We start from the raw sequence: 15,277 nt of genomic DNA on the forward strand, positions 1-15,277 counted from the left end.
GATGCGTCCGATGAGCGTCGTTCTAATTGTGTCACAACCAGTCACGATTTTGCACTGTTCAGCTGGAGTTGGAAAGTTTGTTTAGTGCTTTTATTGTATTTAGTGTTGCGGCTCCTAGGATCCACCGATTTGTTAAGCATTTCCCACTGCGAGATAGCAGCCGGCATGGCATCGCTGTAACCATGACTACAAGTGAATACTACGTTCTGCTTGCTGACGATCACATGATTGCGATCCTACTATAAATCCACCACTGTAGACTTACCAAGACTTATCCATCGGAAATGATACAAGGAGCAATTGATTAAATTGTGGGAGTGTTTCTGAGTCTCGTACGCCTGTGCTCAGCGCAAGGTCATTTTGTTTGTGGATACATCGATATTAAATGGCCACATTCTATGTTGCCATGATTTCTGATCATAAATAAATAATAATAAAAAAAATGCTGCATTCCTACAAAAATATGCTGCATTTCTGACAATGCTAAATGTGGGAATGAGCAGCCTTGGCGGAGTACTGCGCTCTCTGAGTGCTTTTCTTGTTTATTTTTTTGATGACGTGATCTGTAGGATTCCTCCAAAAAGCAGATCATGTGTCAGAATAACTCTCTGATATGTTAATTCACTCTGGGCACATTTCATACTGCAATATGAAGTCCTGCAACCATATGGAAACAGCACAACCATGGCTTGAAGTAGAAAGAACTCAGAAATGTTGTCTGTGCAATTGAACACAGTTCTAAAGCCAGAAATCCTAAAAAGACAAAAATGAAAGTTGAATTTCTTCAATTAATTATTTTGAAAAAAAAGTGTAACATTTTCCATGCAGGTGTTATTAATACTCTCCAAACTATATTATATTTTACTGCTCACTTAGATTTATAATGTGCCTCCTTACTTATTTGCTTTTCTGCTACTCTATATACACTGAATGTATGAATTTTTATTGTGTGTCTGATGTTTGCAGCTGGGTTATTAACGGCTTGATGGTTGCGTTGAGGAGCACTGAATTTTTTTTCTTTCTTTCTTTTACAGAATCGTGTTTGAGCAAACAACGTATTGTGGGCAAATTTTTAAATGACACATGTAGCTGAAAGTGATTTTGATCACATTGCTCAAATTTAAGTATAAATGTACCATTTTTTTCCAGCAGAAAATCTGATTTCACGTTGTACGTTTCAGGAATCCTGGAATTTTACAAATCCAACAATTTTTGTGTTTTTGCAGTTCCTGGCTCAGATAAATTGTGTAATTTTGGTGATTTTTAAAAATTATTTAAATGGTGAATTTCGGGGTTCATAGGTCACAACAGCTGTAATAAAACGGTGTCTGACTGTAGTGAAACAGTTTGGTGCTTGGATATTTGAGAGTGGAAGTGCTGCTACTCTCCTGGACTGTCTGACGGTATTTTAGGCTCTATACTAACTGGAAGCAGACTCAGGATACACTGGGGTGATAACATATCCCATCTAGACTGGAAACGCCTGAGGAGGAAATGGAGGCTGCGGCTGGGAAAAAAAGGAGCTGCTAAGTGGTGGAAAATGGACGGATTAGTCAGTCAGTCTACAATTAACCAAATCCTCATCTAACTCCCTCTGTCAAACTGGTTCATGCACTGGTTGGTTATTTATAACACTAAAATACCGTATTTCCCAGTGAGATTCCATCTTAGATCCACATAAAAGTCATTGAATAGAAGAGACGCTATCAGAGAGCTAGTTTTAGGTCACCCCTTTGCTTTAATGGGCTTTTAACACAGCTGCGCACACACACGTGGTCACACATGTGCACACACTTTTTCTCAGACAGCGACACACACTCTTCTGTCCTCAGGACTGCAAAGATCTCATTTAGATAACTCTCCTGATCTCCCACTACCTCCCAGAGTCACCCTTCGCTGCCATATTCATCCATTATGTTACCGCACGAGCCGATTCTTCCCCTCGATAGCGAAAGATCGGTGACAGACTCGAAGATGGCGAGTGAACCGGGTATCAGCAGTGATTTCGCAGCTTAAGAATAACAGCCTGTACTTAAAATACTTTGCAGGAATTATCATTCATCTTGCTAACAAGCGTTCGTCTGGTGACAGTTATGATGTAGCCTCCCATTAGCCGCGTGGAGGCCGCTGCACCGACGCTCTTAAAGTGTGGGGTACTTAGCATAGCCCAAATCAGCTCCAACCGCCATAATTCTAGCTGTCGCTTTCTCTATTTAGTCTGCAGCTCCACACCTCCAGAGTGCTGATGTTACTCCTCTGCATGTGTGTTTGTGTTTGACAGCGAGTTGGAGAGAGACCCTTGAAGGTGGCTTGCATATTTATATCCAGTAGCACTTGTGGATAGGCGTGTCTCAGTATTTTAACGGTCAAATCTCCTCTACTCTCATGATGTTCAAAAAAAAAAGGCCTGAAAACTTCACAAGATGCTGACAGAGCATAGAACATGAGTCAGTCCTTTTGCTAACAATGTCTTGTCCCTCGTATTTCACAAATCTGGCCACTAAAAGCTGAAAAATTCTGCAGCCAATGCAGTTTCTTAGGAAATATCATGAAGCGAGGCTGTTTCTCATCAAAATTAGAAAACGTGTAAACTGTTTTCTGGCAATGCAAAATGTTCTAATGAAACATCACTTAATTAAGAGCATGATTCATGTTTTCACAGATATATTTAGTATTGCTGCAGTGTCTCGGTTGGCGTCGATATGCTCTCATTCGACCAAACGCCCATTGGTCAGTCATTCTTTAGTGCTTCTTTTATGAGGAGAAAAGCAACATATCAAGATCCTACCAGGATTAATCCATTGTTTTTGGCAGCAGGAGGAGCAAACTACCTGTAAGCACCCCTGCGTTTTCACAGCTTTGAGCTTTTCCAGCCCAGTGGGTACAGGAGGTCCTCGACTTACAGTGTTATGATGTTCGTTGGTGTTTCGCCCTGTTCCGAGTGTTTTATTATATCTAATTTCACTTCTGAGAAGATGCCATCAGAGTCTGACTTATGCTAGGGAGCCATAATGAAGGGCAAAAAGTTAGCAAATGTAGCACAATCCAAGGTGGCGTACAACCGTAGAATGGAAACAAATCCGTCTTATAGCACTGCATGGCGATGTATTTGTCTGCTCTGCTCGTCATCTAGTTCCATGTAACCAGCTCTGATGTAATGACGAAACACCATAGATTGATGACGTCATAAACCGAGGACCCCCTGTACTGCTAGATCTGACTCATTTAATATTTACTGATCTTTTACTTGTTCTTGGCTCCAAACTAATGGACGCCTTGTCAAAGAAGTTGTTGGTTTGGCTGCGTTTTTCTAGAACAAATGGCTAAGCGGTCGAGTGTAAACTTTGCAGTCAGTCAGTTTTTATATCATAGCTCAACAACCAACATGGCAGATCATGTAAAAAAGTTAGTTCAAGGTCAGTAGTATACTTTCCAGGTAAACTAGTTCTGTGTGATGAAGTTCTGCTGACTCCAAAACAGCCCAAAGTAAATAGATACAACCTACTGCAGATGTATAAAATGGAGTCCTCCAAGTAGACTCCAGTGGAGTAAATAATAGTATAACACCATTTGGTACCAAAAACTAAGTTCCGTGGAATATTTTGGCTGAATTTTGATAATTTCATCAGACGTTTTACCTGGAAGGCCATTTTATTGATTAGGATCTCCAGACATGTAACTCCCACAGCCAAGAAATTTGGTAAAGACTCAGATAAAATAGTTTCCAGCACATCCAAATTATTGAATGGCTTCAGTAAAGGGCAAATTATTAATGTATAACTCCCTGAAAATGGGAGCAAGTGCAACATTTTGAAACGAGGATGGTACTGAGGCCCCAGAAATGTCAATATTCTGAATCACAATCAGTTTTAGTGCCAAGCAGGTCTTGACATGCTAGAAATTTGAAGCATTACAGTTAGCACTGACAAGTAGAGAATATTTCAAGGAGGGTAAGTGGGTTTAAAAAGAAAGCAAGTGTTACAGGTCAGATAAACAGCAAGTAAAGCAAATCAAAGGGGTTATAAATAGCAAAAAATCATACAAAATGGATAGAAAATACAAGTTGTATAAACTACAGGGGACATGAGCTCCCCTGAAACCACGATTTGTGAAATTATAGGAGGTGGTGTATGCTATTTTTGCCTAAATTTTTTCAAAAATAAGTTTTAAGTGCTAAAAAGTAATAGAAATATTCACCGTGTGCAGGAGCGTACAAATTCTTCACTTGAAAATGTGCAAATTTAGATAACATATGGCATAAACAGACACTTTTGCAGTATAGTTTGGCTCGCTAACCCTCCCTGTGAGGACGCTGCTGTACATTGTGAACTTGACAGCCTGTTTCCGAGACTGTTTGCCCTCAGCTCCAGTCCTGTCTGTGGCTGCCACTGCTGAACGTCCCCTCAGCGCCGGCAAACGGCCAAACTCTGTCACCGCCACCGACCGGACCAGCTGTTTCTTTCTCTTTCTTCCATCTTATCTCCTCCGTCCCACGATCTGTCCTCGTCTCTGTGAAGGAGGCAGCGATAGGACGCCCGGCGCTGCAGCTCTAGACACCGCTGATACTCACACATTGTTGCGAGTCTGTGTTTGTGTGCAGGTGTGTGTCTGACAGAGCAGCATCCTGTGGATCGTGGGAGCGCAGAGGACACCTACACTTCAGTTTTTTTTAATTGTGTGGTTCTGTTGACAGACACATTAGCAGCCAGAGGACGGTGAAAGTCAGTGGGTGCACGGTTTGGGACGCGGTCGGTCAAACCCAGTTAGTCAAACAATAAAAGTGAATCAGGACGGGTCCAGGCTTAAGCTGTCTGGCCGTGCCTCGACTCGGGCTGCTGGCGTCGGCACTTTTTCATGTCCTGTGCGTCTCACTTTGGGAGTTATCAGAGCATGCAGGCAGGGTAGCAGTAGTGGTAGCAGCTCACAGGGGACTGCAGAGGGTCCTGGATCTGACCTGATTTGTCAATTCGATGACTTCACACAAGCGTCGCCCCTCCAGGGAATCGTCGGCTCCCCATGCAAGCAGCGGACTCGCTGTTTCATGTTTTGTTGGAGGAAAATTGAGGCGCATAATGGATTTATCAGGAGTGCAATTTGACATCAAAGCGCAACATCTGAGGAGGAGGCTCTAATTATCTGGGACTGTCTCACTATGGCTCATCCGGAGCACTTCGATTGGCTGAAAGAAACCGTCAGTTTGTTTCCAGGTAAGAGCAGCGATTCAGTCACGCTGCACCGTAAAAACACTGAATCTGTAAAAAAAAAAATGGCAATCAGGGTGCAGGAAACATACATTAAAAACAGTGGAATACTGCAACACTCAAAAACTAAAAATTTGTGAAAAAAACAACAAATATGTGTAAAATAATATTTTTAGCAGATTTAAATACAGTAAAATGGTGTAATTTTATGGTCACACATTGTAAAGGAACAAATTACTATTTGTAAAATATAGATATTTGATGTGGACATTATGTACAGTTTTTCTTTCATTTTACTTGATATTATCTGCAATCTAGCAAAATTTGAAAAATCCGTAAAATAACAGTTTAAAAAGTTTAATATTTTTTAATCATGACTACATATCATTTTTCTTTTATATGGTGACAGATAACTGTAAAATACCAATATTTCTGTGGATTTTAATATGGTAAAAATAGTGAAATTCTACATTGCAACATATTAAAAGTACAAATTACTATTAGAATTTTTATGTGGACATAATTTATACTTTTGGCCTTATTTTTGATGGTTAACATACAAATAATATTTATTTTTTCAGTGACAAAACAGGAAAAAGATGATAATAATAATAATAATTATACATAATTTGTATTCGTTAATGTGTTGAACTTTTTCAAATAACAGCAAATATTTGTGAAATAATATTTCTGGCTAATTTAAATACAGGTAAACTGTCATTCTAAACTATTACATTGCTATTTGAAAAGATATAGAATTTTGATGTGGAAATTATTTTGACCTGTTTCTGTGAAGTGAATAAAAGAATGAGTCAATTAATACTTCATTCTGCAACTTTACTTGACATTATTTGTAAAAACAACAGTTCAAAAATGATTTACTTAATCACTAAAATCTGGAACATAATAGTTAAAACAATTTTTAGAGTTTTTTTTAAATCCTTAATATGTATAATTTCTCTTTTAATGAGTGGCAATCGCAAATATCTGTAAAATAATATTTTCTGCTGATTAAATAGTGTCGTTTTACAGTCAAATACTGTTAAAGAACAGATTGCCAATTGAGAATTGGAAAAAGATCTTTTTTAAAATAACAATTAAAAAATTAATTACTATATTTTAATCTAAGTGGCAAATATCTGTAGAATAATAATATTTTCTGCTGATTTAAACGGTAAACATTTTACAATCAACATTGTAAAAGGACAAATAATCATTTGTAAAAATACATTTTTGAACATGTAAATAAATACTTTAAATTTTTTTGACCAGATATTATCTACAATTAAATAAAACAGAGAAAATTTGTAAAATAAGAGTAAATTGTGTTTATTAAAAAAACAACAACAATTGAGTCAATATATAATTGTGGGACTTTTTGTATCATAGTTGACATTTTTGCTGTTTTCAGGCCTACAATCAACATAGCCCCCTATAACCAAACACCACATGGCATTTTTACAGAAAGATTCTTCTAAATATTATATGTACAACTGAGTAAAATTGAAATTGAAAGTTATTTACAAAGATTTTTGAATAAGCTCATTTTATTATTGTTTAGAATTAGAAGGTGGTTGTTATTAAATTGGGACGGTTATTTAGTTGACATTTTAGTGATATCCAGTCATTTTTTATTAAGTGATTCTTTACATAATAAATAATTATGGAATTTGTAAAGACATGATCAGAATGAACATAAAAAAACATTTGTTTGTTTGCTATTAATAAAAATGCATGCAAGATATATCCCGTGGACTTCAAAAGTCCATTCACGACATTTATAGAGTACATATAGTATAAAGTTATACAATAGCAATTTGCAAAATTGCAATTTAAAAATGTATGCAAGATATATCCCATGGACTTCAAAAGTCCCTCAGTTATATATTGACCTAACGACAGTTAAACACTAAAAATATTAAATTTTTTACGGTTTGTGTTTGGGTTGAAGTAAAGATTTAAGATGATAAATTCATTGGGCTAGCTTGAAGTTAACATGCTCAAGCTTCCTGAACATCCTGAGGTTTTAATTTGAACGAGGGACATTAAGAACTTTCCTGGCGTGTCGTAAAAACTGCGTAAATGATAAAGAAGCCTCTTCTTTGGCTGAAGCTGTTTACTGCTCTGGAAGGTGAAATGCATGGCTGTAGTCAGTTTTTGAGCCAATTAAACCATCTGAAGGAACAGGGCCTGCAGAGAACAAGTGAATGCAAATGGGAGAGAATTGAACAGCAGATGACAGACAAAACAAGAGGAGACGAGGACATAGAGACAAATTCAGCCTGACTTTGTGTAGATTCTGTCAATCGGTGCAGAAATAGAGAACTGACGCAGCAAGCTCTGGGTTCTGAAACATTTGACCTTTTAATTAAATTAGGAATTCCTCCTATTCCCCGTAGCAGCAAATGAATTTGAGCGCATCGCCCCTCCCTCGACTTGTTTATCAGAAGAAACGTGTCCTTTTCATGGTGCTTTTTAAATTATGTATGAAAATGTATTTGCATATTTGTGCTTGAGTGAACGAGCTGCATCTCAATCCCAAATTCTGCTGCTAAACTACAGTCTGAGGAAATTAATGTGGATTCGCTGCGCTGCCACGGAGCGTTAGCGTGCGCTTAGTAGCTAAAAATAGTGTATTTTAAAGACAACGCAAATAGCGATACAAACACGTGTGCAGAGGCCTGATTTCCCTGCAGAATGTGCGTCGAGGTGTTGAAGGGGAAATGCCTGTGGAGGCTCAGATGGTGACAGATGGTTTGGAGACAAATCAGCCTGGGAGTCAGGATCTCTGCCCTGGACCAGCAGCTCCTTTAAGTACATTTGTGTCATTGTGTCGGTGTATATAGTGTGTCTGTGTGAGTTTCCTATAAGCCCCTTTGTGTGTATTTCCAGGTTAAGCTTTAGTGTATGCATGTGAGGCGGAGCATCTCTGTGTTCTGTTTGATGGTAAATGTTACGTAACGCCTCTCCAAGCCACACACTGGATGTGACAGCGACATCAAAATATTTTGCTTTCACGTACTTAAAGGTCGTGTATTCATGCGGCACAGCAGTATGCATTTTTAGTTATTCAAGCTTCATTTAGCTCCAGCGCATTTACAGCTGTGATTTGTGACTAAATACATACAACACGCTCGCAGATACAGTATTTTCCACTTGTCAAACCGCGATGACGGCAGTTTCACAGCCTAAAAGAGACTCATTTCTTGTAATGAAATCTCTCTCAGTGAGATCATTCCATCTCAAATCATCAAATGTTTTGACTAATTCCACCAGTTCTGATGTTTTTTTAGCATAAAATATAGATATATGTAAAGAAATGTGCCACTTTAAGCTGTTGGTCAAACTGAGAAAGTGAACATTTTAATCGTAACTTTTTTTATTTAAACGTTGGCAAACAATTTGTGTTGGAACATGTAGAATAAAGTGATTTTGATGAATTAGCATCATTTTAAACTCAGGTTTGGTTGTTTTTCATGAAGGAACTGCTTTCGATTTGTTCAACGACCATTTAAATTGCAAGTGAAATTTGACAACCCAATAATTCTTTTAGTTGTTATAGTTCCGGACTTTTAAAAAAACGCTGTAATTTTGTCACCTTGTATTTGCCTTTAAAACCTGCTGGCAGATTTTGGTGTTTTAGTAGTTGTCATCTGTTAATTCAACAAACTATTTTGATCATCAGTTTGAGTCATTTTTTAAGAAAAAGAGTCAATACTCTTAATTCCAGGTTTGAAAATATGATTATTTTTTGGTTTCTTTTCTCCTTTGTGACTGTAAAGTGAATATCTTTGGGTTTGGGGAAAAACAAGATATTTGCCATCTTGATCTTTGGGAAACACTGACGTTTTTGATCATTTTCTGACATTTATGGACCAAAAAAGTGGAATATTTTTTCAAGAAAATGATGCTAATTTTTAGCTGAAACTTCACAAAGTGCTTTACAATCTGCCCATAAATTAGAGCCTGAGAGGTGCTTGTGTGAGGTTGTGCAGTAAGTAGCTGCATGGAGGTGATTCCTCGACACTTACCTGCTGTTGTTAGCGAGAAGCTGCTAAAAGCTCTGCAGGTCTGGACCGAGTGAGCTCAAAAACGTGTCTCCATCTGGTCTCTTACATGCGTTCAGCTGTGTGTGTGTGTGTGTGTGTGTGTTTGTGTCGTCGTGTCTCCTCACGGTTGAGCTCGGACGAGACGTCTTAAGCCCCGATAGCCTTCAATAATCTCATTCCCAAGAAGCACCATGTAGGTCAGGGGTTTCCATCCTCACTGTAGCCGCTCAGAGACCACAGGTGGAGGAAGAAGGTGTCACAAAAACATTTCATCTGTCATTAAATGAAAAAATAAATTCACCCTCCTGTTGTCCTCTTTTACGGGCACCAAAAAAATACTGTTTCCGTGTCTGAAAAAGATCCAAAAAGTGAGCAAAAAAAAGTCTCCAAATTTCCGAAAATTTGCAAAACCTTCAGGAAGAAAATTCCAATAATTCCTGAAAAGTTTCCTTTAAAAGTTTTATTGAAAAAATCACCCAAATTACAGATTATATCACATAAAATCACAGAAAAAACATATCCATTTAAATGTTAACTGTAAAAAAAACAAAAAACAAACTAAAACTGTTCTTTTACAATATCTGACCACAAAATATCAGTTTTACTGCATTTAAACTGCGTGGAAATATTATTTTACATATGTTTGTGGTTATTGTTGCCTTTTTTACAGTTTTTATATGTTACAATAATACACACAATTTCTGAACTCGGAGCTTTAAGAATATTTCTACTTCTGAGGTTGCAAATGTGACAAGAGGGGACATTTATCTGGACTCTTCTTATAAACCCTGTTTGAAGGCACCAGTAGACATGAAATTAAACAACCAGATATCACAAGTTGACCTAGTTAGTCACAGTATTAACATGCAGTAATAAAAGTGCAATTAAAATGCAATTTGTTCTAATTTAACCCTTGGACAGGCTGGATGCTAAATATAGAAAATACTGGGCAGCCCAGTGAATAGATTTAATGCTCTTCTATAAAAGCGAATTTGTTTGAAAATCCATGTATGAAATCTCCCAGTGATGAACTGCAGACACACACAGATGCGCAGCTTTTAGATCCAGTCTGATTATTTCTGCCATTCCTCTTCAAATCTGCTTCTTAGTCGGATGTGGCATTGTTGTTTTTGTTTGTATTTTGCTCTAAGGTAACCAGAGCTGCAGCGACTGCATGTGTCAGCTGATGATTCAGTGCAAGGCCGCGATCAAGCCTTGTTTAGTCACCGTGTGTTTTACTGCAGCCACTGCAGAAGGCGACTTGCTAGGAGACTCTTCCTCCTCTCCCTCAACGTCGTCTTTATTGGCTTTATTTTCTGCACGTCGTTTCTAATCAGCATAATGTCCACATGTCAGCGTTTCATCCCCAAGAAGCCACTTTGTGCCACAAGCTCCCAAAATAGCAACAAGGTCAGAAACATTGGGTCGAGTTGTGGAGGTTGAAGTGGACATCGGCCAAAAGTAGAAAAGGCTGCAGACATGTTGGCGTTACGCAAGAGATTTGTAGCTCGGCACAAAGTGGAAAAGATGAGGGATTGTTGGAGGTTTTTCAGGAGAAACTTGTTCTAGGGTATTTAAGTCGTGTTTGCAGTTTGTAGCTATGTGATGCACCGTTAGAAAGAGCAATATTTACTACCTGTTAAATATGCAGCTCATTAGATGGAGTTATATGATATTTGCATATTTACTACACTGAAAAAAAAACTAAACAAAAAAATATGTAAAAATTGTGGAATACTGTTACTTTCTAAAGCTGTAACAACTGGTCAAATCTTTGGTCAAAAGATTACAGTTGGAAGCTGTTATTTTAAATTAACTGTTCATTTTTTTTACAGTGTATAATGTGATATGCTGCTCATCTGATTTTCTGAGTTTTACAGTTAAATATTACATTTCTATATTTTACCCAACTCCACTTCTGATCACATCATGACACATTTTAAAATGATATGCTTTGGTTTTATATAAACCCTACTGCATCTTCGCTGTTGTGCTAAAAATAACACATTTTGACTCCTTACATCACTGAGCTGCAGCTGAATACAGTGAGTTGTGTAAACAGGCCTGTGGGACGAAGTTTCTATCTATGACTTCGCACCTTTTTGATCCAGTATTGAGTTTTGTAAAGGTGGCTGTGTGCTGCATAATGATCTGTTGTGCAGCACTGAAGCCCGAAGGCCTCCATCCTCTTTGCATTTCTGTTTTTTTTCCTGATCTTTTTTCATGTCTTTTTAACTTGGGTCCACGTTCCCGTCCTGCCTTCGTGTTCTGCCCTCATCAACCCTCCACCCCATCAATCTATCTCCACATCTTTCCTGTTTGAGGCCACTAATTTGCTCTGTCTGCTCTCCTGCTGGGCAGCAGAGGAAATGATTGAGAGATTTCCATCATTACATTTTTGCCCTGTCTGTTTAAAGTTACAGTTAGAAATAGACTCTTTGGTGACTTCTGTCATCAAAAAAACAGATTTCATTTCCACTACTAAAACTGATTTAGCATTAAGCTGTGCGTAATAAATTACTTTGACCTTTGTGTAAATAACCTACACAACTAAAGACATTCTCAGTCTTTTCCCACTTCTTCACATGTTGAACAGTGTTTACACGGCAGCAATTACAGCGATAATCTGGATTTTTGAGGGTGGTTTCTTATTTTAGCTCGTCCAAAACGGAAAGCACAGAAGCAAAAGTGCAACGAATGAATCACACAGCGTGTTCATCTGCTATAAAGTGATCCGTATTGATTTCGTATCTTGTTACTGCAGGGAAAACACATTATTTTAGTGTGTTTTAATAATGAAGAGATGTAGTAACGTAGGAAAAATTACATTTGCATTCATAAAAATGTGTTATTTTAGTGCAGTATTTACAAATTCCATACATTTCTTAATAGAATCTTCTTTGATGTGTGCAGGAAGGAAGCTTCTGTCCATTGGATGACAATATACATTCATGGAAAAAATGATTAGACCACCATTGTTTTCTTCAATTCCTTGTTCATTTTAATGCCTGGTTCAACTAAAGGTACATTTGTTTGGACAAATACAACAATTAACAACAAAAATAGCTAAGAGCTGATATCAGACATTTTCCATGGTTTGCTTGATAATAACCAAAATCACTTCCAAGTGCTTCCATCAATAGCTATGGCATTGTACTGCCATAAACTGTGCTTTTAGGCATTCCGTATCAGTTTGTCGCAGCAAAGTCCCGTTTTTTTCCATCTTTGTCAGTGACAGTAAATTTATCCATCTGTCACAGTTGGGTTGTTTGCTCTTGTGTTGTAACAATCAGCTTTAATTTTCTTCTCGTGTATTTCTTGATTCCATTCTTCTGGTTAGCATTAAATCCCGATACCTGCTGTTCGTTTTTTTACTGTTTGCTCCTTTTTTTGAAATTAAAATGACAACTAATGCCAAAGTTTGTTGATTACGTTTGGCTGCTCAGGTTGCTACCGACAGTAGGGACTCAGATCAGGTATCAGGTTTAGGACTGGGATATTCACCCCAACATGAATCCACAAAATTCCACTCCGATGCAGTGAAACTGCCTTCTCTGTTTTGTCATAAAAGGAACGTGATTTTCATTTTGATATAAATGCAATGTGTTACCTGTGATGTGGTGGGAAAGATGGTTTAGGTAACAAAGTCCACGTTAGGAGTTAAAAGAGGAGGACGGAGGCATAAACCAGAGACCCAACTCGAACCAGAAGATCAGGGTGTACGTCCTGTAATGGACGACGGACCATCAGTCTGACAATCAAGTTTCGTTTTCTCTCATTGTTTGCTTTCAGGTTTGGTTAGGAACAGAACTACACGGCTAGGTTAATAAAAATATAACGCTTTGTTGGTCATCTTTCAGGTTAGGAGCTTGGTTAAGTTTCAACACCAAAATTATTTGATTACAGTTAGGAAAAATATGATGGTTTGGGTTAAATTATGACTCTTTCACTACATGTTTGAAGCTTCTCCTCTATTTTCTGTGTTACCAGAGTGTCAAGTCCCACCTCAACAAATATATGATTTGTTGGCTGAAAAGGAACAACAGTAAACTGAATTAGAAACGTATTAGTAAAATGTTACAAAGTAATGTATTCCAGCTTAAAATGCTGGAAGAAGTATAACTGAGAATGCACTTTGGTTGCATAGAGGCGTAATTTCGTGGAAATTCTTAGAAGCTCGAGTTTTAGCTTCAGTGTTGTGACTGTTTGGTTTTAGGAAGTTCACATTCCAACTAAACTCTAACCAGATTTTAAACTGAGCTTTCTGTCCGCTGTAACATTCAAATCTGCTCTGCGACCTGCCATTCCCGTGTTCTTCTCTGAAAAACAATCATAAAATGGAAGTTTTTTTGTTTATTGATGGTTGCTTCCTCCTAGTTTTGCGTTAATTTGATGAAATCCCATCTCACAATTCATCTGGGTCAATATGTAATTGTGGGACTTTTTGTATCATAGTTGACATTTTTGCTGTTTTCAGGCCTAAAATCAACAAAATCTATAAATCAAATATATAGTCAAATCTATAACCAAACACCACATGGCCTTTTTACAGAAACATTCTTCTAAATATTATATATATAATTGAGTAAAATTGAAATTGAAAGTTATTTATAAAGATATTGTAGTAAACCTGTTGACATGCGATAAATCCACACTGGACTCACACACTACTTTATATTAAATAACTCAGAAAGCCTTGGAGTCTTGCCAGTCTTTTCTTCAGGAGGAAATGACATCATGAGGAGCAGGTCATGTGATCTGGAATTAACACACCTCCTTGAGAGGTGTTTTTGTAATGGGGAACTTAGTTGAAAGCGATTTCTCAGACACAGATACAATTTGTTATTTTGCACGTAAAATTTGATAGTTTGGCAGAAAAGAAATATCTGTCATGATTATCTCAACTTAATAAAAAGAACGCAATCAAAACAATTTTTGAATGAGCTCATTATTGATTAGCTAATTAGAAGGTGGTTGTTATTAAATTGGGACAGTTATTTATTTGACATTTTAGTGATTTCCAGTCATTTTTTATTATTAAGTGATTGCATAATAAATAATTATGGAATTTGTAAAGACATGATCATAATCAACATATAAAACATTATTTTTTTCTTACTTTTAATAAAAATGTATGCAAGATATATCCCATGGACTTCAAAAGTCCCTCAATTATATATTGACCCTTCTATGTAGACGCGCACTTTGAACAATCCACTTTAACTTTCCTGCTGAAGTCCAATTTAGAAACATGAGCGCTGTATTGTTCCTGCTGCTCAGCTTGTTGAATAACCCACCAAACAAATGTTTATTGGAGAACATTGCGCTGCTTCGCCAGTTTGCTGATGAGCTGCTGAGCTTCAGCACTTTAAAGAGCATGTAAACGTTGTAAACGTAAACGTTGTTCCAGGTTGCTGCTGATTTGATCTTTACTCTTCAGTATTGTTAACAATACGTTTCTCTTCATGACACAAACGTCGCAGCAGAAGTTTGTTTACTTCCTCCTGTCCTCCTGACAGTGTGACACCTAGAATTCAGGCAGGCTGCCAGCTGTAGCCCGTCAAACATGGACACCAAAACACCTCCACAGCCAGCCGAGGCAAAGGATATCTGATATTTACTCCTTTGAATAAGGTCATTTTATCACTGTTTAGCTAATTAGAAGGTGGTTGTTACTAAATTGGGATGGTTATTTAGTTGACATTTTAGTGATATCCAGTCATCTTTTATTAATAAGTGATTGTTTCCATAATAAATAATTATGGAATTTCTAAAGACAAGATCATAATGAACATAAAAAACCTTAGTTTTTTTTTTTTTTAGTTTTTTTTTTTTTTACTTTTAACAAAAATGCATGCAAGATATATCCCATGGACTTCGAAAGTCCCTCAATTATATATTGACCCATTTGTTTATTCAAGTTTAAATTATGTTTAATTAACCCTCGTGTTGTACTGCGGGTCAAAATTGATCCGTTTTAAAGTTTGAAAATGTGAACAAAATATATATATATTTTCACAGTGAAAC

At 37.3% G+C, this 15,277-nt stretch overlaps 1 protein-coding gene across 5 annotated transcripts in view; it reads left to right on the forward strand.

The window, feature by feature from the left end:
• The window catches only part of pak5 (p21 protein (Cdc42/Rac)-activated kinase 5), a 119,558-nt gene that overhangs the window by 40,224 nt on the left and 64,057 nt on the right, over positions 1-15,277 (forward strand). For 2 of the 5 annotated variants that reach the window (XR_008603524.1, XM_055015944.1), the window contains exon 1: positions 4,723-5,207. The exons of 1 other annotated variant lie outside the window; for it this stretch is intronic. Coding sequence is in view for 3 of the 4 variants with exons in the window: in XM_055015944.1 (XP_054871919.1) it covers positions 5,153-5,207 (55 nt within the window). In the remaining variant the exon portion in view is untranslated. Of the gene's footprint in view, positions 1-4,576; positions 5,208-15,277 lie in introns of those variants that run through there. 2 more of the 5 variants (XM_055015948.1, XM_055015945.1) reach the window with 2 other exon arrangements.

Source organism: Amphiprion ocellaris, chromosome 12, assembly GCF_022539595.1.
Source record: "Amphiprion ocellaris isolate individual 3 ecotype Okinawa chromosome 12, ASM2253959v1, whole genome shotgun sequence".
In the NCBI taxonomy this organism is placed as follows: Eukaryota; Metazoa; Chordata; class Actinopteri; family Pomacentridae; genus Amphiprion; species Amphiprion ocellaris.